Below are 24,565 nucleotides of genomic sequence, written 5' to 3'. Positions count from 1 at the left end.
TGCACAGGTTAGGTCTTTACCTTGAGTGCCGGAGGGGCTTGGGTTTGAATCCCGGTTGCAGCGGGAAAGATATCTAGCATACAAATCATCTAACTCTATGGTGCCAGTTACATTGACTTGCTGTGGGGACCCCAGTAATAAAATGGAGTAGCTCAATAAATGCTTCTTGAAATTTTTGTGAAAGAAAAATAGCAGATGGTTTCATTATTAATTTACCACTAAGTCGCAGCAGTAATTAAATACGGCGTATTTTTAGTTTTTCTACGTCTGAGATGTTTCCAAAGAGCAGAAACATTACGAGACATTATTCATTTCCATCTCAAGGTGAGGGTAAGAAACCCTGCAGTGTTCTTTCACCACTCAAAATGAATACAACTTAACAGGCAATAATGGGATGACAAACCATATATTTTATTTGGATAGCAGCTGGAACTCTGAGGGAACACAAATACAATCGAATTTTGCTTTCCATGTGTGATCCATTCCCTCCTGGCCATTTGCTGGTGTTATTTACTGTAGAGGATTCAGAATTCTTCTTCATGGCTCGAAGTGACAGAGGTGTTTGTGTCACAGCCAAAAGGGCTGCGGGTGTTTTCTCTATGTGAGGGATTAAAGGAGCAAAAGAAAGTGCTCATGTGTGTGATCAGCTTGCATAGTCGCTGAAGCCGAGTTAGCTCCATACCGGAGCTCTTATTTATACTGTGACACGACAAAAATAGATTTCCTCTGTAAAATTGCATGAGTAACACAGTAGGAATCACTCAGAAAAAAACATGTGCGAAATTATTTTCTGGTCTCGAAATAAGCGCTGTGGCAGTGAGTTCAGGAAAAATAGAGCATGTACTGAAGTAGATGTATTAAAAAAAAAAAGGACAATTTATTCCTCTTTAACTGAGAAGTACGAACAGATGGAGTAAACCCCCCCTCCCACAAAAAACTAAATGTGGCTCCCACTGAGGGGAAAAACACTTCAGTTGTCGTCCCTTTTAGCCATCACTACTGGTCAAGCCGACACAGACCTTATGAATCCCGCAAAGCTGCGGTCGTTTCAAGTATGATCTGATGCTTATTTGGCTGAATGGCATTATAACCGCAGCACCGACGAGCTCGGTGGCATCACGGCGGACTGCAAGCATCAAAGTTCTTCTCTTTACATAATTTTACAGCAAAGTAACTGAACCATGGGCGAAAAGTGGCACTAAAAGCTTTCAGTTAACGACATCCACACACCGTGGAGACGAGGCTTTGCACTACACTCCTCTTCTGTCTTCATACACAGCACAGACTCTCTCTCACTCCAGGATGAAAGTGATCTCTGTCTCACTGAATGTCATGCAGCAGTGGCGACAGCACACATAAAAGGGCGTTTTTGAAACACACAGGGTCTAAAGAGACACGGACAGAAGAATAGGCTGAGCTGGAGCAGCATGACAACAGTATCAGATTAAGGCTGTGAAACCCAGGAGGTGATCCAATGGAAATAGGTTAAGGCTCCACACAGCAACAGACACTGAGGAGATAGAAACTCCCGAAAGGCTGTCTGGGTGAGCAGACGAGCAGTTTTAACTTTAAACATGAGCAAACCAGCAGTACGAGTAGATTCTCATGAATATTGACAAGTGGGAATATTTTCTATTTGTTTTACCTCATTTATCCTCAGGCCACATACAGTAGTAATAGTTCATGTCTGCAGAATATTAACCGAGCGGAGTCCTCTGGTTGTCTAAAAGAGCTGCCAAATCCACGTCCAGCTGGGCTTCGGACATACTTTGAATCAGACTACGATACCTCCCGACATCCACCAGAGGGCTCAACCTGCTCTTGCTCCTCTCCGTGTGCTGCTGCCACGCCTCTCTGCACCTCTGGAGCCCCTCAGCGGTGCCGGTCTCGGGGGTTTCCTCGTGCCTCTTTGTTTCCGCTCCATCTTCTTCGCAGAGTGCCGATGCCACGCCCTCCTTGAGTGACACCAACTCTTTTTCCAGGGCTAAAGCAAACATGCGGGCTGTGCCGTGACCTCCGACGCCGCTCACGGGCCGGACGGTGCAGGACGCCGGGAGACGTGCCAACAGCGAGTCCAAGAACCGGAGCATCTGTAACTTGCTGCAAAGCAACAATAGAGCCAGTGGCAGTTATTACATCAAATATGGTGCAATAAATTCAACAAAGATTGAAGCGCTTTGAAGTCTTTTTTTTAAATTTATTTATCATTTTACCATTTGTCAGTCAATTCACAGCCGCCTACCTGTTCAGAGTTTATTTGCAGGATTTGTAATTTTAAGAGCTCTGCTTGCCAGAGAATTCTAATCTCTTTGATATTCAGAGGAATATCTGGCTGACATACATCTTAAGTCAACTTCAAAGCCTTGTCAACTTTGAATCTTTTAATTAAAATTGAGTGGGGCCAACCTCTCCTTAAACCACCTTCCTTTTTTTCTGTTCACAGAAAACTGAATAACTCCCTGGTGGTCATGTCTTAACTCACGCACCGAGCACGAGTAGTTCAACTAAAACTCTTTATTCAGGGTTTCTTTCTAACTCTACATAACTGTCAAAACAGCAGCGTTTCAGCTCAAGCAATGAAATAATGAAAATAACCGGTCGCAAAGTCTAAATGTATTGATTGATTCCACTGTGGAGTTTTTCAGAGTAGTGCAAAGAGCATTTTTGAGGTTTTTTTTGTTCTTTTTAGTATTTTTTACAGCTGAAAGTTTGCAGTACTCAAAATTCCAAGTTACAACTATGTTAGTAATATCAGTCAGTAAATGATAATTACCTGGAATGGATGGACAATTCTCCCTGGAACGGGGTGATCTGATGCCAGTGGAGCACCATGACAGCAGATGGTCCAGAAGAATTAGAGAGTAGATACTGAGGGCTCACTTCAATCTTCTTACAACCTGCTCTTTTCAGAATCCAGCCATTTATGTCACCTAAGCTGTTTTCAGGGGAGTTTATGTGGAAGACCCAGCGATCCAGCACTGCCAACAGACTCAACAGGTCTTCTCTAACCTCGTCTGGGTGGAAAGACAAGACGATAATGATGAACACGCGTGTGTCAGGATCACGATCTCGAGGCACAGACATTTGTGTTTTTACCTGTTTTGAGCTCGGGAGTTTTCAGCAGCAGAGTTTGAAAATCACTACGAATGTCGAGATCAAGTTGACCACAAAACACGACAGCTGGCGTTGAGTTGCTCGCAAGGGCCAAAGCGTCTTTCCTCTGGGTGTAATGGAGCATGACACTGCACTTGACACAGGCAGAGTTCAACAGAGGTGTCAGCTCGGTCGCCGCGGTCACAGCCAGTCGGCATGTGTTGAGATCATTGGGTCTGCTGGCAGCGTGATGCCTGCTTCTTTTGGCCTCGGGCTCTGGGAACGTGAACGCCGAGGAGGAGGAGGAGGGGGAGGAGGGAGAGGAGGGGAGGTGGGCCACGGGGAGGTGGAACACTTGGCTCTGGGTCTGGATGACGGCGGGTGCAGAGTTCTGGCCCTTCTCTGTCAGGATGGATAAACTCACGCTGGTCACTAGTCTGCAACCGGAAAAATTCATTAATTGCACGTTACATACAATCGTGGATGTAGGCGATAAAGCTACAGGTCGAACACAAAAACAACTACATGTGGCTGCTTGTGAAGTGATTAACAGCAATATTTCCAGGTGGTGAGATTACATCAGGCACACTGTTTGAAAGAGCAGTGCCGGGGCTCCTGAGGATTTTCCTGCCAGGTGTGGTTTTCTTGCACAAGCTTTCAGATGGGGGGGAAAAAAAAAAGAACTGGTGAATGGAGGAATCTGATAGCATCTTGTTCCCTCAGAATAGAGAGTTATTAAAAACGTGTTGCCATGGTGACCTCCTAGTCATACAGCATCTGCCTTGAAGTCGGGGGCAAATCAAGAGGAGAAAAAAAAAAAAAAAGAGAGCGAGCGCTGCTTGTTCAAGGACATCAGGTGTGAAGTTTCTTTCCTTCGGTGTCTAATTAGTTTAAAGACCCCATTAAATGATGTCTGAGTGCTACTGTATTTCTGCATGCTCCCATATTTATGCCTCAAAGTATTCTTTAGACGCAACATGAGAAAAGAGGACATGGGGTATTTGACTTCTGACAATTTACTCATCATGAAATTTGCGTTTTGACAAACCATTTAGCTCTGATCAGGAGGTAACGACGTGGACCCAGAACTGGACAGCAGCATGACTGCTCAGATTATTCAAATATCATATTCAAATCTCCCGTGTATTTATTATGCACACACAAATCCTCTCAACCTGATGAACTTATTAAGCCTCGCTTCAGGTAGAAAGGAAATCACTAAGTGTTTTCATAACGGCGTGATCAGTATGCTGTCGCCTCGGGCCATATTGCCAACATAATCTCCACACACGAAAAGTAAACACGGTCGAGTTGAATCAAATCTAAATTCTGCTTACTGGGAGCTGTCAGCATTTAGCGTCACTCCAACAACCAGTTGGTCCACAGTGAGGCGATGCCACAGCTTGTCAACGTGAGGTTTTGAAGACACTGCTGGTGTGTCTTGCATCTTGTCATCCGAGGCCTCAGTCTTTGACTCGTCATCACTTTCCCACAGAGCGAAGAGGCCTTCCTGGAGAGAAAGCGCAAAGACTGTAATCAGCAGCGACAAGTGTGTGACAGAACTGACAGCAATAGCAGCTTGTGTCAGACGTTTCAATTTGTGCAACAGCCATTTAGGCGCAGAGGACTTTTGCAGCGCCATTCGAAAACAATGAGCGACGCTGTGATGAAAGGTCGTCTGATCCCCGCCGCTTCAAAACACCTGAATGTGATCGACGCATCACCATCAAACTCTGCAGAAACCGTAACGTGCTAATAATTACAATCATGTGTGGTGGTGTAAAGAAGCCCCCAGGATGAGATTTAGAAAACCCTGATGGTGTAATAGCAGTATTAAAAATACAGTGGGATCTTTTTTTTTTTCATGAAATTTATTGAAATGTAGAAATGCTGTCTAAATGTGTGCCCCTTTATTGCACCGACTAGACACACTGACTACAAATTCAAAACTGAACCCATAGTTATCATCCCAATAAACCAACTCTCCGGCGGTATGATAATATTTTGCTTTGTTGGCTAATATAACAACCGCTGGCCAAAAGACAAAACCTGAACAATCGCTGTTCCAAATCCAATGTCCTCATTTCCTTTCTAATTCAATCCAAAATATTTGATTGTTATAAAGACGGAGTTTGTTGGCCGGATTGAGCCTCCCACAAGCGTTACCTGCTCATGCTGGGTCACGACAGTGTCTCTGTCTGAGACCATGTCGGTGAGCGTTTGGACCGCCTGCTGCAGAACTCGCTCCTTCACCCGCAGTTCTTCCTGCAGCTCTCGAAGAACGGTCATCCCACTCTAAATCACACACCATAGTTAAGTGACAATAGAACCTGGACACACAGTTAAGAGAATGGGATCGCGTTCATTTTCATGCATTTATATATCTGATACAAATACGTAAAGTATTTAATTAGCATCACATCACTGGACAATATAGATCAAACATGATTATCATTAAAAAAGGTTTTATTCTTCTTCTTGTTTTAAGTTTTAAATTCAAAATTTTGAACATTTCTACAAACGGTGGTGTAAGAGTTAGCACTCCAGCCTCATGGGAAGAATGTCCCCGGTTCAAGTCCGGGACTTCCTGTGTGGCGTTTACATGTTCTCCCTCTGCATGTTCAAAAAGGTGCATTTGAGATTAGTCAGTAAATCCCACTTTGCTGTGTAAAAGTCACCATTAGTCTCTCTGTGATGTAGTGGCATTTTGTCCAGGGTGTACCCTTCCTTTTGACCTGAATCAGCTGGGAATGTTTCCAGCACCATGCAACCCCCGACATGGAGGTTGCATGATGCCCCAAATAGCCTTAATTCAGTCCGATTGAAGTGTGAAGGCCACAGGCAGGAATGACTTCCCGGGGCTATGTTTACGCTTCGTAAGAATCTCATGATAAACAATGTACGTCCTTCTTCGAGACAGGATGCAAGTTACACGCTGTGCTCTTCTCCAAACCTTCTACCAGAGGCTCCAGCTCACCCCCAACAACATCGCTGGCTTTCCTCATCAACTTGTTGAGTGTTTGCATCTGCACCTCTTAGCCTCCTTCCGAAGCACAGAGAAAGTAAGCGACTTGGGCCTTTTGCTGTGACGCAAATGTGCGAACCACTATACCACTGTGCTGCCCACTGAGTTGTAAATACAATGAATTATTCACCCACTCCTCTAATGTACCATAAGAGCTCACCTGTAGTCGTGACTGTAAAGCCTGAAGAGTGAGGAGGTAGTTCTCTGGTGTGGGAGCGGGTGTTTTGTGAGCTTCAGCATCCTGGCCACGCTGAAACATGGATCATCAATAAGACATGCTGCTCTCGTTATAGACAGAAGCCAATGCAACAGTGAAGAACATAGTGTAGCTCGTGTCAAGTAAAAAATAGTCCTTACAGAAAATGCAATGCCGCAAAGGTCAGTGATGAGAAATTTTTCCAATGGCTGTCCACCTCCACTTTCATCTGGAAAAAAGAGCAACATCTGATCTGTTCCACATCCCAGGAAGTCGTCCACGTGGAAGGAGCTCACTCCGGACCAGCAGGAGGCAATCTGGGAAAGTATTTAGAAAAGATCAAGCTTGTTTAGACCTACAGGCGGAGCTAAAGAAATAGAATATGACGAGAAAGTAAGTTATTTTTAGACTCAATATATAAAGTAAGAAAGTCTTAAAAACTTTTAAAAAAAAATTAAGATGGTTATAGGCTTCACTTAATAAAATAAGAATCAGCTCTTATAAAAATGTATCACAATTTAAGAAATTGTAATGTTGCTTTTCAAGGTTTCACAGTTCTAAAGAATAAAACAAAGTGTTTTTTTGTGTAATACAATGAAAGTCTTACACAACTTTTACCTTTCTGATGTACACATTCAAAAACATTTTGATGTGCAGAAGTAACCGATCATGATTCTCCAGGTTTACATACCTGAAACGATTCCTTCCATACAGTGCACACATGGCCCTGGCGGAAAGATATGGCATACAGGCAGCCATTTCTTCCCGTGTGAACGACCTGGATATTTTCAGGTTGCTCATACGGCAGTTCACATGTGTCTTTCACCGCTGCGTTTTCAAAATAGACAAGCTGCTGATTAGAAGTTGCTGCAACCGCTGCACATTCCAGCACACTGTCCACACTGTCCGCAGAGAGCACTAGGATGCACTGTGCGATGCTCATGTAGGGATGAGGTACAACCACACTGCCATCAAAGACTTGTCCATCCTCAATCATATAGCCAAGGCTTTGGCTTGTGGTCTGCTGTTCTGAGCACTGATCGGAGGACTTTTGCACCCCAAGAATAAATATCTGTGCTTTGTGAAGAGGTAGTTCTGCAATGAGGGTGTGGGACAGCTGAAGGGGGATCTGTCTCACTCCTCCTGTCTGCAGAGAAATATAAAACACACTGTCCTCGTGGCTCCACAACACCGTGGGTCCCTGCAGGATGGACACCGGCTCTCTTATTTCATAATGTAGTTTAAAGTCAAGGCATGGCTGAAATTGGTTTGAGCTGTTCACGGTGAAGAGGCTGTACTGGAAGTTGCCCCTTTTCGAGCATGTCTTGTTGACTAAAACACAGGGCGCTGTGACTCTGCTCCGGCAGTCAGCTGCGAAGTCACATTTCACAACATGAGCCGGTGTTTTCCTGCTGATGACAGCTGCTCCTTCACATGCCTCCACCAACGCGTTGTGTTCCCGGTCGTACGAAAAGCTGCGGAATACCAATTCGCTTGTCTCTCCGTCATCTATCGCTGGAGTCCCTTTGCAGTGAAATGAGATTATCTTCCCACTGAAGGAGAGCCAGTGGGGATTTCTATACAGATCTTCCATTATGTAACAGAAAAGCTTCGGGTTCTTACCAGAACCGATTCCTTCTTAGTGGCGGCTTGAGTTATTGTCGCGCGGGGAACGGTCACTTTCATGACATACGTGTTGTCAATGTAGATATACAGAACAGTAGCGAATACATTAAACTAGGAGAGAGGAAGCGTGGCGAAAGTTTCATACTTGAAGCAGCGCGCGCCAACTGAAGCCGAACGCTTCCGGTTATTCCAGGACAGGTGCATTGTGGGTCAGAGTGTGTAAACAAACCTGAGTTTGCATTAAACAAAAACAGCGCGTGTCCTGTTTTTGAAAACACCAGCTGTTTTATTAAGTAGCGTGTGCGGTGACATTTAGAGCAGTGTGACTTCTCCCCTACTTGTTTGGTGAAAACAAAACAGCCCGGCAGAGGGGAGTGGCCACGGCAGGAGCCAAAATGGCGGTGACAGGACGCCGGTTTCTCACTTCGCACTGATTCATCCAGACATTAGTTAGCTAGCTGACTGCAACACGGAACTGACTCAGAGCTGAATATGGCTGAACTTGATCCACAAGAAGCAGAGCAGGTATCGTTAACGGTCGTGTTTTCGCGCTCTCGCCTGACAGTTCTGTTCATTGTTCCCTTAAAGACTTGAACAAACTCTTCCCCTGACAGGACCTGGAGAGGAAAATCGAGGAGACCCGGCAGAGATTCAAAAATGAGTTGCTTCAAGGTAATGTGGTCAGTTTGGAAAAGCTGGCATTAAACTTTACTCACCGGTTCAGCCGTCTGCTTTTGAGTAGATTATTCAAATTAATTCAAATATTCCAGGTCAGGTGTCCTCTAGCTGTTGCTGTTACTTTGCACCAGGTTGGTAACATGTTGACCTAAATGCTCAGAGCCTGGATAAGCTCCAACAGATGAGCAGCTAACATTAGCGTTGTACTGTTGTAGTTTAAATCAACAAACTACAGACCCACCTATCACCTCCTTTTGTCTTTTATTTGAGTTCAAACCCAAGAAAAACGACACATCGGTGTATCTCTGAGTGTGTTGTGGAAAATGATTGAAAGTGAAGTCTGGTTGTCTTGTGCCTTTTTGATTCTTCATGTTGTGTTTGCAGATTCCTCAGGTAAATATGACTCCAGGGACGTGGAAAGGCTTCAAACAGACAATGCTCTGGTGGAGGGATACCTGACCTGGAGGCTCTACGTGGTTGATGATGCCTTGAAAATGATTGACGAAAGTCTACAGTGGAGAAAAGACTTTAGTGTGAATGGTAAGACTAAATGTAATGGCCTTGCTCAAGTGTTAAAACATTTGACAGCCACTCTTTCCTTCAGTGCAGTGTATGTATTAATCCTGAAAAGTATTTGGTCGCTTGTGCTACAGAAAACATTTATGCAGTACTGCGTAATTATTGGAGTTCAATGTCCAGTCCTGTCTAAAAGCATTGGCATTGCCATATTTAGATGTTGACATGGCTGCAGCGCTCATCAGTCGTGATCTTTGTGCTTCTTTGGGAAGAATCCAAACAAAGTGCCTTTGTGTGTTAAACGCCCAAATTTCCATACATCGGCGCACAGAACAATCCCCTCTGTTTCTTTAGAGGGATTTCACAGAGCCGCTATTTATCTGCCCTTATTGCAGCAAATGTAAATTTTTCGAGGAGTTGTTTTTCTGAAATGTAGTTTATTTGCGTGGGTAGTTCAATCAGTAGGGTGTAAGATCTTGCCTGTGTGCTATTGGTTCTTTATTTCATTTACGGAAAATGTTTAGTGACAGTTGGGTGTGCTATTTTCTGTCAACTAGAGTAATTTCAGGAAGACCCACTTTGGGGAAACAGGATTTCCCTCCAGTTCACTGCTATAAAGTGAACGAAGTGACTTCCTCTGAAAAGTCAGATGATACTTGCCATGTCGTCTAGTTTGTTTCTATTTACCCCCGCAGGGAACTAAACGTTCTAATGCAGGGATCAGCAACCTCCTTGAAATTGAGTTCCACTTCAAGTAATATTAAAAGTTACTTCTTGCAAGCTTTCAGGGAGAGTTTAAAGTTTCGAGTCGTGTTGTTGTTTTTCACTGAACATTCACACGATCCCTGCAGGCCTCCAGGTGCCTTTGGCCCACTGAAAACTCACAATGCAGGGAAACCTGATTTGTCCTCAGTATGTTGTGTTAAGCTGCGTGTATGTGTGCACTGTTTGGAATAAAAGAGGAGGAGCTCCACTTACCAGTGTCCTGCATGACTTGACGTGTGTTTCAGATCTTAATGAGAGCGTCATTCCCAGATGGATGTTTGAGTCCGGGGCGGTCTACCTCCACGGCTACGACAAAGAGGGCAACAAGATCTGTATGTAAACGTGTTCTCCATGATTCTTTTAACACTTAACACAACAACACTTGAATGGAATAAAAAGACAAGACCATTTCTTTTCTTTTCTTTTTTCGTGTTTAGTCTGGTTTAAGGTCAAACTACACGTGAAGGATACAAAAACCACCATGGACAAGAAAAAATATGTCGCCTTCTGGCTGGAGCGGTACGCCAAGAAAGAACCGGGGATGCCGCTCACTGTCGTGTTTGATATGGCCGAGTCTGGCCTCAGCAATATAGTAAGTACCAAGAGGTGCTATTTCAGGAGGTTTTATCACCGTGTCAATAAACTCTTGTTTAGATGTTGTTCTGTGCTACAAGTTCACATCCTCACTGCTTCTTGTGCTCAAAACACAGGTCTCCAAATCTAAAGTTACAATGTTTGTACTTTAATGCCGAAAAAAGGATTCACTCGTGAGTCATAATTTAAAATCTTTTTTTTTTATTTATTTTTTTTAAAGGCCACCTGTTTACTGTGGCTGTCTCTTGAGTGCTGTTGAGCGTCTTCATATTTCTGTCTGTTTGAGCCGTGCACTTGCACAGACTGATGCTCTTCAATGGGTTTTAACACTTTGGAGATTAAAGTAACCTTTAAATCCTGATGGTCACTTGGAGTGGGCTGTCTAATCCGCGGCCTCGCCGTGTGCCTCGCCGGCGGTAGTTCCTTGATGGAGACGTCTCCCGTCTGCAAGCGCGCGCGTCATCGTCTCTGTTGGAGAAACGGTTCAATTAAAGCCAAATAAAGCAAGGCAAGAAATAGCTGGGCAAAAATAAACGGCTTTGCAATCCAAATAAAAAATAAGTATACCAGGTTGGAACGCCGCCGTATTGAGTCATGGTGGGTGGCAGGATGAGCCGGAGAAGAGGAGCCAGTATGATCTCATTAAGGCTTGAGGGTGAGTCTCCTGCATAGCAATGAAGCTTCTGTCCAATTATGGAGCCTCGCCGGGACATGGGGGCCGTGTCCGTTGACATATTGGCTGTTTGATCATTTTGATTAACCGAACAGTAAGGTGGACGATTATCAGTCGCCTTAAAATGACTTTTTTTTTGTATGATCACGCAACATGCTGATGTGTTTGGATTGGAACGCTTTCAAATCACGAACTTTGTTTTTTTTTTTTTTTTTTGGACGGTTTAACAAAATGATTCTGAGAAAATATGACATTAAAACAAATGAGATAATTACTTGCTTTGTAAAATGGTGACAGAATGCAGCACACCATATTTGCAAAATAACATCCTCCAGACTTTTACTCAAATTATTTGAGAGGGACTGAGTGGCAAATCATTCGGAGGAGCTTGTAATGAATTTTTATTTCAAGATAAGTAGGTCACTTCCAATCCGGAGGCAGTAAAGTAGAGAACAAGCATTCTCCCCAGTGAAAATTATTTGGTCAAGCATATTTTACACAAAGCTTTTGTGTGATTCCGCTTTGTAATTTTTTCTTTTTTTTTTTTTTTTCTCTCTCACTTTCAGGACATGGACTTTGTGAAGTATGTGATAAATTGCTTTAAAGTATATTACCCAAAGTTTTTATGTGAGTAACAAACATGAAAGTAAAATCAGTATTTATTCACATTTGCATTATGTTACGCCCATTTATTTATCTGAGCTCTACAGCGACATTAAAGCAAAAATGTTGCACTTATTTTTTTTTGTTTCAGCCAAAATGATTATCGTGGAAATGCCTTGGATCATGAACGGTGAGACTTGAGCTGCCTCCTTCTAACAGTACCAAACAAAGTTTTGTTTGTTGTCGAATTGTTTATTTATATATCAATGGGTTGACATTTTGAAGTGTGAAATCTTGTCATTGCAGCTGCATGGAAGATTGTGAAGACGTGGTTGGGCCCAGAAGCCATCAGCAAGCTCCGGTTTGCATCCAGAAGTGAGGTGCAGACCTACATCGGCCCCGAGTACCTCCCGCCTCACATGGGTGGAATGGTACGTTACGTCCACCGTGTCTTTAAGAAAAGAGTTCATATGATGCATTGATGGGGTTTTTTGGTTTTTTTTTTTTCTCCTGCAGTTACAAAAGCTGTGATTGCAATTGGAAAGAAGGGTTTATTTTATTATGCTATTGTGTTGTAAGCTGTAATTATATTGAATATGTTATCGGGAATCCCGTTCTGTTGATTGTGCTACATTGATTGCATTATGATTATTAATTCAATAAAAACAAATTTTGTATAAAGAAATATGGCACAATAGGTTCAGACTTCAATCTGTCAAGGCTTTACAAATAGAAATACAGTACAGGAATTTAACTCGATCACTCTGTCATTTTTTCTTTTTGTCTACCGCATACCACGTTGCTACTTTACCAAATATAACTTTATGTGATGCTGCATGTAGCTGTAAGACCCATGCTCTGACATCTGTTTGCACGCCAGGATCCCTTCAAGTACAGCTACCCGCCTCTGCCCGACGATGAGTTCCAAACGCCAATCTGTGACAACGGTCCGATCGTCAGTGAGGACGATACCGAGAGTAAAGAGTGTGAACTGGAGAGCAGAGAAACTCTGGAGTCCAGCTTCAACTCCGAGATTGTGACAAAGACGAAGAAGGTACTTTCCTTTTAGGTTTATAATATACATATATATATGTCATTATTGTTGAAGGGAAAAGATGAGATATGTCGAGAAACATTGCTGCTCCTTTTGTATTGCGGAGTCCCCTTATTGACGGGACACAAGGTAAGTTTGATTTTTAGTAAAAAATATTCCTGCTACTCTTGTAATGTATATTTCCTTCATTGTTTTCATTTTCAGCATTGCAGTTGCGTCTCGTCCTCGTTCACTAGAATTTGCTCCTTATCAGATCAAACGGAACACCGGCTCTTTGTCTTTGCTCTCACGTTCTTCAAGTTGCGCCTGACGTTGCAGCGTGTAATCGGGCTGTTTTGTGGGAACTAATGTTCTGATTTAGACAACATTAAGCTCTTGCTCATTGTCTCTGTGAAGGTGACTCCTGATGTATTTGGCTGCAGTTAAATCCGACAAACAAAAGCCTTTGCTTCACAAACGGCGCGCCGCCTCCCCCTCCCAAATCCTCAAACGGCCCACAGAGGTTTATCACGTCAGTTACTTAAGAGCTTCCAGTGCCGTTGCTGGATTCCTGCTCTCCAGCAGCGTCGCTGAGACGCCCCACAGGCTGATTGTACTCCGGTGTCAACATATTGCGCCCTGGTTAATGCTGGGACTCAAATTTGCTATAGATTTTACTCGCCCTCCGCTGGACTATCCGGTCTTTACCCCATGATCTAGTTATTCTTTTCCAGCTGGCAGTGGTAACGGAGGGGAAGGTATTAAGGGGGTTAATTTCAGGGTATTTTCGGGATCAAAAAAAAAAAAAATGCCTGTTGAAGAAAAGTCCTACATTCGTGGTCGTTAATTCTCTTTGCTATGTATTGTTGTGGCTGATATTTCTTCAGACTTGAGGTTAACCTACATTTGGTTTGCTGCACTAGGATCTCACTTTTCTGCAGTTGTGGTGTTTTGTTTTTTTCCCTGTTTTCTTTTCCCCGGCTTTCCGCCTATAGGAAACGCACAGTATCTACCTGAGGGACCGAGCTCTGCTATGTCACCCAAAGCTACTCCCATGAGCTTTCTAAGCCTCATCAAACAAACAGTGCTCCTATTGTTAATAAATACCACATTGGATATGCACAACAGATTTAGATTTCAAAAGAGAATATATGCAAATCAGTCGTTGCCTCAACATTAATCTACAGGCACAAGTTAGACTCCGTTAATGCTCTTACTGTAAAGCATGAACTCACTCCACACTCATTCTGGTATATTTTTGGAAACAAGTAACACGAGCCTGCTCTGTGTAACCCCGGAGAAATGGTGCACGGCTCGTTTTTTGTTTTTTTTTTGGTTTTTTTTTAGCGCATTATTGGCTTAATTTGATTTCACAAACTTATTCCTGGCGCTGCAGTCCTGTGAGGTGACTACGTATCAAAACCCTCGCGTCAGCCCTGTGGGAAACGGAGGAGATATTTTTCAGGCCAGCTTGACAAATGAAAGTTGTGACGTCTCTCTGGGGTGAATATTCACGACCGCAAAAATGTCACTGTGCATAACGCAGGGATGTATGTGGGTAAACAACATATTCATGTTGGGACAACAGCGTTTCATCGCTTTCGGTCGAAACTGAAGGGGCGAACTCAAATGATGATTAAAATTGACATTATTGGATATTTATGTAGCTTCTCATGCTGGCTTAAAGTCACATGACTCATGTTACCTAATGGATGAGACCACGTTAACGTCCTCACAAAGCCAGAGTTTAGTCTGGAAGCTCTTCGCTGTTGCATGATGGTGGAATGAAAAGTGAGGTTAAATACTGAAATTTAGATGAAAGCAGGCCCGTAATGAGAGGTTAATAACTCCTTCTGAAGGCTTTAATAACGGGTTAATTAGTAGTCTCTCCTTTTCCTCAAAAGTAGGGGAGCTTCCATCAGGACTCTGTGTTCGATGTGATTTCGTTGCCGGTGTGTAAAACGTGCTTGAGGACTTGAGTGTTTTTCCACAGCGCTTATGCCGAGCTTTCTATTTCTGATGCAGCTTGTCTAAATAAATAAAGAGAACGTTTCCCCTCCCCGACCCCACCCCAATCATCCCCGCCATCATCACGGCCCTCCCCCAACCCCCCATCTGAATTCTTCTGGGTTCCAGGAAGCGCTGCACTGATAACTTGATGGCTTCGGGAAGTTAATTGCCTTTCTTTCTCTCTTGAAACAAGGGCTGGTGGTAAGGCAGTGTAAGGTCACGGCCACACACGCACACAGGCGGAGCTCTGGAAGATTTCTCCTGCAGTGCTGGGAAGGCAGGTGTACGTCGCGTGACTCTAAATTGTTGCGGGTACACCTGCCTCGCAGTCGACTTGGTCACCACAATTGGACATGCTCACGATCTGTCCCTGGACTTTGACGTTTCCATTTGACCCCCTGTAGAAACACCCACCAAACTTCTGACCCTGTTATCGGGGGGGATGGAGGCTGAGAAACGGCTCGCTTATCATTCACACAAAGTCGTGCGAATGATGAACCGAGCACCCGGCACTCATTTCACAGTTTAATTATCTCCGAGAGAAAGACTAACAGTCACTTGTGTCCATTACCGATTTCACATTATTTGCATCTTCTAACCTCATTTTATGAACTACTTAGATAATTACTGTAATATTGCAGTAGACCATGTTATTAATCCGTAGCACTGACTACTAAACCGCGCCTGCCTTTGAGGCGACTTTTCAACAAAAGCCATCTGTGCTTTCTCCTCCAACACTATCATTTACTAAGTATTTGACTTGAGAGTTAATGAGTCAGACGATTGTGATTTGTGCCTTAATTTGTACTGTAAGAAAAGAATTGCAGCTCATTTTGAACATTTCTAGTCAACAATTTGTGTCTTTCAATGTTTATATCTTACACTACGTGTAGAAATCACAACTCTGTAATTTTAGATTCCTGTTTTAATGGTCTCTCATTTCTTTGCTAATTGTTTTATTTTTATAGTGTTTTTGTGTTTAGTTTTCTTTTGAATGATATATTCTGGTGCTTGATTGTTCCTTGGTGATCTATACAAACCTCTTGTATTAACTGCAGAAGCATTGCTGCTGATACCCTTAACACGGTACTGTAGGTTAAATCCTAACATCTGCACAGATCAATGTACAATTTCAAAATGTCCGTTTTAATTCAAAATTGCCAGTGTTTTCCAATTTTTTTGCTCCCATGATTACCCAATTGTGTTGCGATTGCTTCTTTTAAAATGATGAATAAATAGACATTTCATCAGCGCCTCATTATCTCTTGATGTCTTCTTTGTGGCAGTTTCATGACCGTCAGCCATTACATCCAAATTACACCTTTTGTTCCTTATCACAGCGAATGACACACGTCCCCACTGAGTCATACATGTTTCTATCACGTGTCGTTTCCGCTGACCATGGCCCCAACCCACAATCCCCCTCTTCTTACTCTATCCCACCCCACCCCCCCCCACCTGATGTGCTCACAGTCCTGTCTTATTTTACCCCCCCCCCCCCCCCCCCCCCCCATTTGAAAGCACCCATCTCCTCAGCTGCCTCACACTATTTATAATTCAATATATGTCATCTGATGGATGGTCTTGTGATTGGTCTCGAGATCATCAAGGACAAAGTTCGAGCGTTTTGAGATCAATGTTCATGTGTGAGTAATACCACAGCATTCGTCCCAGCTGAACTGCTTTAGCCCCAAATTAGTTTTTTACTCTTTGAGGGGGGGGGTTTGTGTCTGTGTCAAAAGTCATGAGCTTGCTTTTTTTTGTTGGTTCTGCATTTTCACAAACGCTGTGTAACCGCAAGAGTCAAAGGTCACGAGTCATGGGAACGGTCCCTTTTGGTAAAATAGCTTTTTCTTTTTTCCAAAGGAAGACGGCCTTTTCATGATGTAACCTTTCACCATTATTTCACAAGAGCAGCGGTCATTCCTGATGACTCGGGGCTTTCATTAACTGATAGCTTTCTCTGTATGAAGGGCAAAGGTTAAACTTCCATATTCAGAAGAGGAACCAGATAAGGGTCATGTGATTACACTATCGGCACTGCGGGGAGTCTTTCTAATTAAGTGCTCTTTGTTGTTGCAGGTGAATTTCCTGGATGACAGTTTCAGGGCAGAGGACAACGATAAAGGCGACTCGAATGTACGGACCAGAGGCGCGAGGAAGCCTCTGACCACTTTCAAAGGCCCTCTACTAGATGTCAGGTGGGTTTGAGCAGCCGCAATGAAAGGTCTCGCCATGAATGGATTGCCGTGACATGTTTTGTCCATAATCAGAAAGTGTTGGTCACTTTAGCTCCATGACACGTTCACCAACGGACCCCAGAGGAGGAAAAGGCTGTAATATATTCAGCTGAATCTGAAGAAGTGTCACCACTTGAACACCTCCCATGTCTCCTCTGATGCAACAAAGAACATAAATATCCAAAAGAAAACCAACAAATCTAACTATAGATATATTCTTGTAAGGTCTTGAAGCGTAAACTACAGCCAAGAACTCTTTATCAGACTGGAAGGAAACACAGGAAGTAAGATGAAATCTAAATGCACAGCAGATTCGGTTTTATCTCGCTGACCAGAGGGGAAAGTCCTGGACGCTCATGTTGACATGTGTGCCTGTTTCCATGGCGACCGGACTATTTGCATAAATGCCTAAATTGGTGCCTCAGCAGATGGATATTACCATTTGGAGATAATGGTGGCCTTGCATGTATGGGCTCCCGAAATTCAAATGGCACCAGAATACACTTCTGCCTTTGAACAGTTAGTTTTAATTGTTCATTTCCTCACGGGATAAAATCCAAAATGTATAATTTTGAGCGTCATTTAAATGTATTTTCTCAAACGAGTCCCCCTGAAAGCAAAGGGAGACCCTCTTTTCAGGCTGTTTCTACCTGCTGGCTCAGCCTTTCGCCTCATTTTCCTCAAACCGAGCTGTATTTACAAACAGAAGACGCGAGAGATGGTCTCCCGCGGTTGCTCTTCTGCGCCTTTTACCTCCGTGGCATTAATCTGCAGACAGACTGACTCCTTTGTCCCTCTACTACAACTGGTTTGTGCTTTGTGGACTTATACCCAGAGAGGTCAGCCGGTCACCAAAGCACTGCTGGTTTGATGCCCGGCCGCCACGAGTATATGAGGAGTTTATCTACTAATCCATCATCTGCTCTCAACATTTCTGCCGATTCCCCTTTGGCGAGACTCTCACAAGCTTGTTCAGCAGATTCACTCTCTACCCTTTTGAAATGGCTTGACATTAAACTCCCACTTTATTAGGGACGGCTCCTGAAGGAGGGGAAAAAATGCCGATTAATAGAAGACCACTAGTGAATCCAAGCTTTTGTACACAATTAGTGTTGCGGACTATTATCATACATGCGTTAACCGGGACCTCGGTGTATGTTGGTGTATTCCACCTGCAAAAATAATTAAAATTGCCTGATACATATTGACAAAAAATGTAGTTTTCCCGTATTGACTGGACGCCTGCAGTCATTATTGATGTGTTTGTACCCTTTTATATGCCAATTGATCCCACCACACGTGGACAAGAATTAAGGATGCCTCCAATCAATTGTTCGTTGCGCAGAAAAGAGTTGGAGTAGTTAATTATTTATAACGGTGCCACACTAATTAGTGAGGAATACCGTCCAGTGATCAATTGCCTATAAACGAGAGGGGCACCCTTCACTTGTTGTTCATGTTGTCATGGATCTCGTTATTTTAATTGAACCGTCACTGAGCTGAAAATGAATTATTGACTTCAAAATGTAGCCACCACACAATGATCAGGTTGGTTCTCCGAGGAAATACACAGCAGAGTGTTTACACAATCATATACTTTCATTTTTGTGAATGTCAGTTGAGTTGTGTGTTGTTTTTCTTCTTTTTGTTACAGAGCGTTGTCTTTGATGTGAGATTTTTGGCAGCTCTGGGCTATGAATTACAGTGATAAACAGATTCAAATGAGCCTTAAATGCAATTATATTTCAGTGCTGCGTTCGCCTCAATTCGAGGCTGGGGGCTTTTGGAGGCGAGCGAGGGTCTTTGATCTTGTGTTTGCCAGAGGTTCCCACAGCCAGGAGACTCGCTCTGAGCTCCGGCTAATGGCTGACGCTACAGCTGGTTTACTGTGAAACACAACGCAGCAGCACATGAAAAGGGAAAGAGACAAATCTTTGTGCTCAATATGAAACAGAAACCCAAAGCCGCGTCAGTGGGGCAACTTCACACATGCAGAGCAGATATTAAAGGCTGTACTTGTGCCTTCTTGGCAGGGTTTGAATCTCATAAGTGTTCACTGTGTGCCGAGGTCAAAATCATCACAGTCGCTACTGTTTGTAGCCAAGTTAGGGTTGTAGTGCTTCATTGTAGTGCTTCATGGCTGGGTTTTTAAGCCAGCTTTACTTTGGTTTTCTCGGTTTTGCAGCCGCGACCTCGGTGCTGCTGCAAGCTTTGGGGTTTTTTTTGCATTTGGAATAATCTCCCTGATTCAGCAAGAACATCCTTTTTTTTTTTTTTTTTTCCATTCTGTCAAAATGTAACTTGCTGTCTTTCCACTTACATGGGGAGCTTGTTCACATGCCGCTAGTTACTTTGACTACAGGTGGTGTTTTCAAAATGCAGCCCTATCTTTTTACCAGTTTGGCCCAATTATGGCCAATTTTGGTATTTTTTGGACTCCGGAGCTAAACAGAGTTTGACTCTCCTGATCCACAGCGTCACCAGCAGCTTTTCCTTTGCAGATAATTACATAGATAGTCAAAGCTACTTTGGGTTTTCTTTTCACCAAACATATGGTTAACTTGTACTGAACGAGTCATCTGGCTTGGATTAAGCAGCAGTGCATTGTGGGCATAATTCATAGCATTTGATAGTCAACAAACTGATCAAAGCTGCACAGTAAACATTTAACTATAACCTCAAATTTCATCTACCGGGGATCTAATTGATGGGTTTCCTCGAGAAAGAACTACAGTGAAGTCAAACGTACCCCAGTTTCCCCGAGTTGGTTCGAGATCCTTAAAAATTCCACTTGGAGCACCCGGCTGGCCTATCGGTCTCTGCTGCTCCCACCCCAAGGGGGTCCCAGGCACCGTGAAGACACCACAGTGGGACAGACCACAGTTAGGACTTGGGCACAAGTTTATTTACTTTGTCTCACTCCACTGCCACAGATCGGACTACCAGCTCCTGCTGTTTCCTGTTAATCACTCGTATTGAATGTGAAGAAACAGAAGAAAACTCTTCTGCAGAAATAGATGCAAAACAATAGAAAACTCAGAAACACGGTGTGTCAGCATTTTGAACGGGACGAGTGACTTGTGTCTGGAGAATGACGCCACACAGATGGTAAATATAGCGGCGCCGTTTGGATTGATAACAAGTGGAAACTTTTGTCTCTGATTGCCAATTTTTCTAAAGTCTGAAGGTCAGGATTTTGGCCGCAGACGGCGTCTTAATGACTTGGGCTTTCCTCTCCTCCTCCTTCCCTCCTTCCCTTTCTCCAGCCCTGCGGAGGAGCTCAGCTTCGGCTCTGGAGAGACGGAGAAGAAATGCCTCATTATCCTGTGCAATGTGACCAAAAACCAGGTGGCCTACAAGGTGAGCCTGCAGCTTTCAGGAGTGTGGCTGAGCCGCTGCTCGGGTCACAGTAGAATCTCCATGTCGGACACGTTATCCCAGTCCAATGTCGGAACGTATTGCTGCCGCCCCGTCCTCAGGTTCGGACCACAGCACCTGAGAAGTACCGGGTGAAGCCCAGCAGCAGCAGCTGTGAACCGGGAGCCTCGGTGGAGATCGTGGTGTCCCTGCACGGAAGTACGTACGCCACTTACTGTCGAGCCCCTTGCGCTGCGCTCGACAGCCGCCGCTCGCAAACGCTGAACCTCGGAATAATCAAGTGGCGTCAGTCTATTACCATCGCAAAGTGCAGGCGGCCCGCTTTTTTTTTTTTTTTCCCCCCCGACATGCATATTTCAAGAGTGATAAAAGAATCGTCTCCCTAAAACAAACCATCAGACAACTGACAGTTGAAACGCTTTGTGGCCTTCAAGCGCTGAGATGTCAGCTGTAGGTTGTGATGCGCTCAGCACAGCTCAGACGAATCGGCGCAGCCTATTTTAGAGCTCCTTCTTTCTTTCTTTTTTCCTCCTCCCAGCTTTTATGCTGTGATGTTTTTTTTTCTTTACTCTCTTATCCCGTCATGTCTTAACGCCAGATTCTTTGAACATGCCCCATCGCATTGTTCTTCTGATTGATGTCAACCGCAGATAGCTTTATGGTTTGGTGGGTGATCGTCCTGCAGGTTATCAGGCCTCCCCACAGGACCGCTTCCTGGTGATGGCGGCCGAGATGGACAACGCTGGATCACAAGATCTCGCTCAGTTCTGGAAGGAAGTACCAAAAGCCAAGATTATGGAGCACAGGTGTGTTTATTATTGCTCCTTTACGAAGCACTAAACTAAAAAGGACGACGCATGGGAGGACACTGAAAGTGTTTTTGACAAACCGTTGAGGTGAAAGGAACCCAAGTTTGAGAGCGGTGGCCAACCAGTGCCAAATCCCTGATATTGAGCTCATCGGCATGCAGACAGGTGTATAATGCCAATAATCCAATCAATGTGCTCCAATTACAGGAACCTTCAGCAGACAGTGAAAAGCCTCTTTAAAATAAATTTTCTAATGAAAAGTCAAGGTGCCACAGATGAGCCGTCAGGAACAGACTGTTCAGACACTTGTACCAGGCTTTAGAGAAGAGTGTGAGGAGAGCCGATAGCTCAATTTATGAACAAATGCAATGCTGATGTCAATACCGGGGAAGTGGGGGGGGGGGGGGGGGTGTGAAGGTCCTCATTTGCATCCTTTATCCACCTCAAATTTGCCCCATCTCATTCCCTGTTGTACTGGTGGACAATTCTTAATTTAATTTAAGCCACTTATTAAAATCTTTGTTTTATGAAGATAAACTGACCAATCATTTCCTCAATATTTTTTTTTTTATTGCACATTTGAACAACAAGGCAACTCAAAGTACTTTACAGAATAGGAGGAGGAGAATAAGAGTCCAAGACACAGTGCAGCTTAATTCACATTATTTATCTGCTGGAAAAGCAGTAGGAAATGAACTATATTTGGCCTTGCCTTGGAGCCATTCTGCAGTTTTCTGGGAATACGCGACACATAAATGCAGCTTCTGCACGTTTGGTTCCGACGCTGGACGTAAAGATTCGGGTTCATAATGCACCAGATGTTAAAGAATGTTCTGCACAGCCGAGCCTAAACCACGCCGAGCTTTGACTCGTAGTGTTTTGAAGTCGGTTCCCTGACCGGCGGGTCAACATATCATGAAGTTGTTCGCTTGTGTTGCTCGGCCTGTTTGCAGGACTCCGGTGTGTCTCCCCCCCCCTCATGTGCTCTGCTCTTTCCGGCAGGTTGCGTTGTAACGTTCTGGAGAGTGGCAAAGCGCTGGCGGGTCCTCTGCGGGACAGTTTTGTGGAGACGGGAACCAGCGGGCAGGAGGAACTCAACACAGCGGTGAGCCGGAGTGCAGCTTTATACTACCTGTTCCCTTTTTTCTTTTTAACACTATAATGCTTCATTCACATACTGGACACCGTAACTTATTTTCTTATTTATTTTTAATATCGCATGGGTCGTGGGTAATTCTATAGCGTTGTTATAAAACTCCGGCTCAATAATTAAGTTCAGCTTGTATGTTCTACTCATAATAAAGTTCAACATGATATTTTATATTAACATGTGCCCAGCTAAATGGTGTGAACCCGTATATTTTAGACAAGATATACTTTTGCGTTTGTAAAGTGGAGGAAATCAGGCTTGCAGTTTCCTGCTTCCCGATTCATGAGAGGCAAAGATATCAAACTCATTACTGAAGAATTCAGAAGTTTCAGTCCCGCCCATCTCTTGTGTTTATCACAACACGGCGCCTGCCAGAGCGGTCTCCATAACGTTCGGCACGCGAGGATCGACCAGTTTCACCGAACCGGTTTTTTTTGTCTCCGCAGCTCATGCGAGTGATGGCCTGCAACTCTCGGCTGGAGCAGAAGGTGAACGCGTGCGTGTGGATGCAGAAGGTCCTGGTGGGCTTGGTGTTCGTCCTCATGGTGCTGAACCTGCAGTGTCTCTACCTGCTGGGCACGGCCGGGCGGCCGTCCTGACACCCGCCCGTCTCCACTGGACACTGAACACACAGGCTGGTCCCGCAGAGGGCGAGACGGCCCTGCGCCGTTCCTCCTCCACCTTCCGACAGACTCTTCTCATGGAGAGGACCAGCGGTGCAACACTGTGGAGTTCGTACAAGAAAGAAAGATTCTCCTGCAACTCGAGAGTCAATTTAACAAAGATGTTAATAGTGGAACATCAAATCTTTTTTTTTTTTTTTTCTTTTTTGACTGATCCAGATAAAAAAAAAAAGTGTATTTATTGCATCAGACACAATGTGTAGGAAAGATTAGTTATTTTTTTGAACATAATGTATAATTTTTATATGACAAATCTATACAGTATGAAATAAACACATTTTGCCACCGGCTGTTTTGAACATTGCAATGCTTGGAATTCAACTTGAAACCAAGAAATACATCAGAGGCATAAGAACAAGCTTATACAAACAAAAAAGTAATGAGAATAGAATAAAGAATGAAATAATTCTTGTTCTAAAACAAGATTTCTTTTGTTTCACGACATGAATATTCAACAAATAAGCCTGTGATCATCTTAAAGTGGATGTTTCGCCAGTCAGAAAGGTAAGAATTTTAAAAGTCAGGATATGGAAACGGGTGTTTTATCGTTTTCTCGTCGCTGTACTTTGAAAGAGCTGTCGTCAGTCGGTGGTTGTTTTAGTAGAGCTGTCAATAAGGCATGACGGTAATCGGGTCAAGGAGGGATAAAAGAGGAAGAAAATAAACCTCCAAAATAAAACTGCTTTTACAAACTCGCCTCCCTTGTCAGATTTAGAAACCTCCTCCAGTTAAAGACGCTGTTTTGCATAAATATTCGCCCTCCTTAAACCCTCATTAGCACCAAGATGTCTAATTGAAAACGTTACAGCACACGACCTCTCTCAAGTTCTCCTCGCCGAGACCACGGGGGAGCCACAGGAGCTCCCGGTCGCCACCGTTTGCCTCAATTTGTTTTTAATTACCCCAACGCCCAGTCGAACTTAAAACACCAAAGCAATTAATGGCAAGGACACGGCACAGCCCACTTGTAGCTTAGCGGAAAAGCTCCGGTATCTAAAACGAGATCCTGCCCCCGAGCAATCGGGATGCGCGCGGCTGCGCGGGGACGGATCCCAGTCTGGGTATTAGATGTGCAGTTCTGGCAGTAACATTAGCAGTTTGTTCTCAGTAGGTGGTGGCGGCTCACATCCGAGGGATCATTAGAATGATTCCCGCAATAATGAATGAACTAATCCCGCTCTGATTACAAACACGGAGGCGTCTTTGTGCGACGCGCACTGTTTTCTCCCCGGAGAGTGCCTCGAGTGGAGCGTCTCCATTTCGGATCGGTGCGGTTCGTGCGGGCTTCATCGCCGCCGGGAAGAAATAGTTTGCGAGGATTAGGTGCATGAACTGGAAGCGACAACCGACTGCCGGTCGGGTTGAATCCATCCATCTTATGTATCGCTTCATCGGGGTCGCCGGGGTCACACCGGCCGAGCGCACGCTGTCGCCATGCGGCACGTCGCCGGACACGCAACGGAGAGACAGAAACGCTCTGGATTCACGCCATC

General features: G+C 44.1%; 2 protein-coding genes across 3 annotated transcripts; one reads left to right on the top strand and one right to left on the bottom strand.

The window, feature by feature from the left end:
- Window positions 1–394: 394 nt before the first annotated feature.
- fancb (FA complementation group B) lies at window positions 395–8,776 on the bottom strand. 2 transcript variants are annotated; one of them, XM_080479040.1, is made up of 8 exons: window positions 8,657–8,776; window positions 6,476–6,631; window positions 6,279–6,368; window positions 5,260–5,388; window positions 4,431–4,603; window positions 3,097–3,530; window positions 2,774–3,014; window positions 395–2,100 (listed from the first exon to the last, which is right to left on the bottom strand). In XM_080479040.1, the coding sequence occupies exons 2-8, from the start codon at window positions 6,560–6,562 to the stop codon at window positions 1,698–1,700; spliced, it is 1,557 nt and encodes a 518-aa protein (XP_080335166.1). In that variant the 5' UTR covers window positions 6,563–6,631; window positions 8,657–8,776; the 3' UTR covers window positions 395–1,697. The 2 variants fall into 2 exon arrangements, with proteins under 2 accessions (XP_080335166.1, XP_080335165.1); XM_080479039.1 differs by lacking the exon at window positions 8,657–8,776 and adding an exon at window positions 7,006–8,118.
- Window positions 8,321–23,767, top strand: mospd2 (motile sperm domain containing 2). The gene is made up of 15 exons (XM_080479041.1): window positions 8,321–8,465; window positions 8,555–8,612; window positions 9,003–9,158; window positions 10,145–10,231; window positions 10,337–10,491; window positions 11,733–11,793; window positions 11,921–11,959; window positions 12,076–12,200; window positions 12,650–12,823; window positions 16,895–17,013; window positions 20,319–20,412; window positions 20,532–20,628; window positions 21,116–21,236; window positions 22,242–22,344; window positions 22,836–23,767. The coding sequence occupies exons 1-15, from the start codon at window positions 8,433–8,435 to the stop codon at window positions 22,986–22,988; spliced, it is 1,575 nt and encodes a 524-aa protein (XP_080335167.1). The 5' UTR covers window positions 8,321–8,432; the 3' UTR covers window positions 22,989–23,767.
- Window positions 23,768–24,565: the final 798 nt, after the last annotated feature.

The sequence above is a fragment of the Lipophrys pholis genome (genome assembly GCF_963383615.2).
Source record: "Lipophrys pholis genome assembly, chromosome: 13".
Lineage (NCBI taxonomy): Eukaryota > Metazoa > Chordata > Actinopteri > Blenniiformes > Blenniidae > Lipophrys > Lipophrys pholis.
This window is presented reverse-complemented; position numbering and strand designations above follow the sequence as displayed.

Coding starts and splice junctions, on each gene's coding strand:
- fancb (XM_080479039.1), bottom strand. CDS start 7,908: ATGGAAGATCTGTATAGAAATCCCCACTGGCTCTCCTTCAGTGGGAAG. Junction 6,632..7,005: donor TATGGAAGGAATCGTTTCAG/GTATGTAAACCT, acceptor ATACTTTCCCAG/ATTGCCTCCTGCTGGTCCGG. Junction 3,015..3,096: donor AACTCCCGAGCTCAAAACAG/GTAAAAACACAA, acceptor CTTTCCACCCAG/ACGAGGTTAGAGAAGACCTG.
- mospd2 (XM_080479041.1), top strand. CDS start 8,433: ATGGCTGAACTTGATCCACAAGAAGCAGAGCAG. Junction 8,466..8,554: donor ATCCACAAGAAGCAGAGCAG/GTATCGTTAACG, acceptor TTCCCCTGACAG/GACCTGGAGAGGAAAATCGA. Junction 11,960..12,075: donor AATGCCTTGGATCATGAACG/GTGAGACTTGAG, acceptor TTGTCATTGCAG/CTGCATGGAAGATTGTGAAG.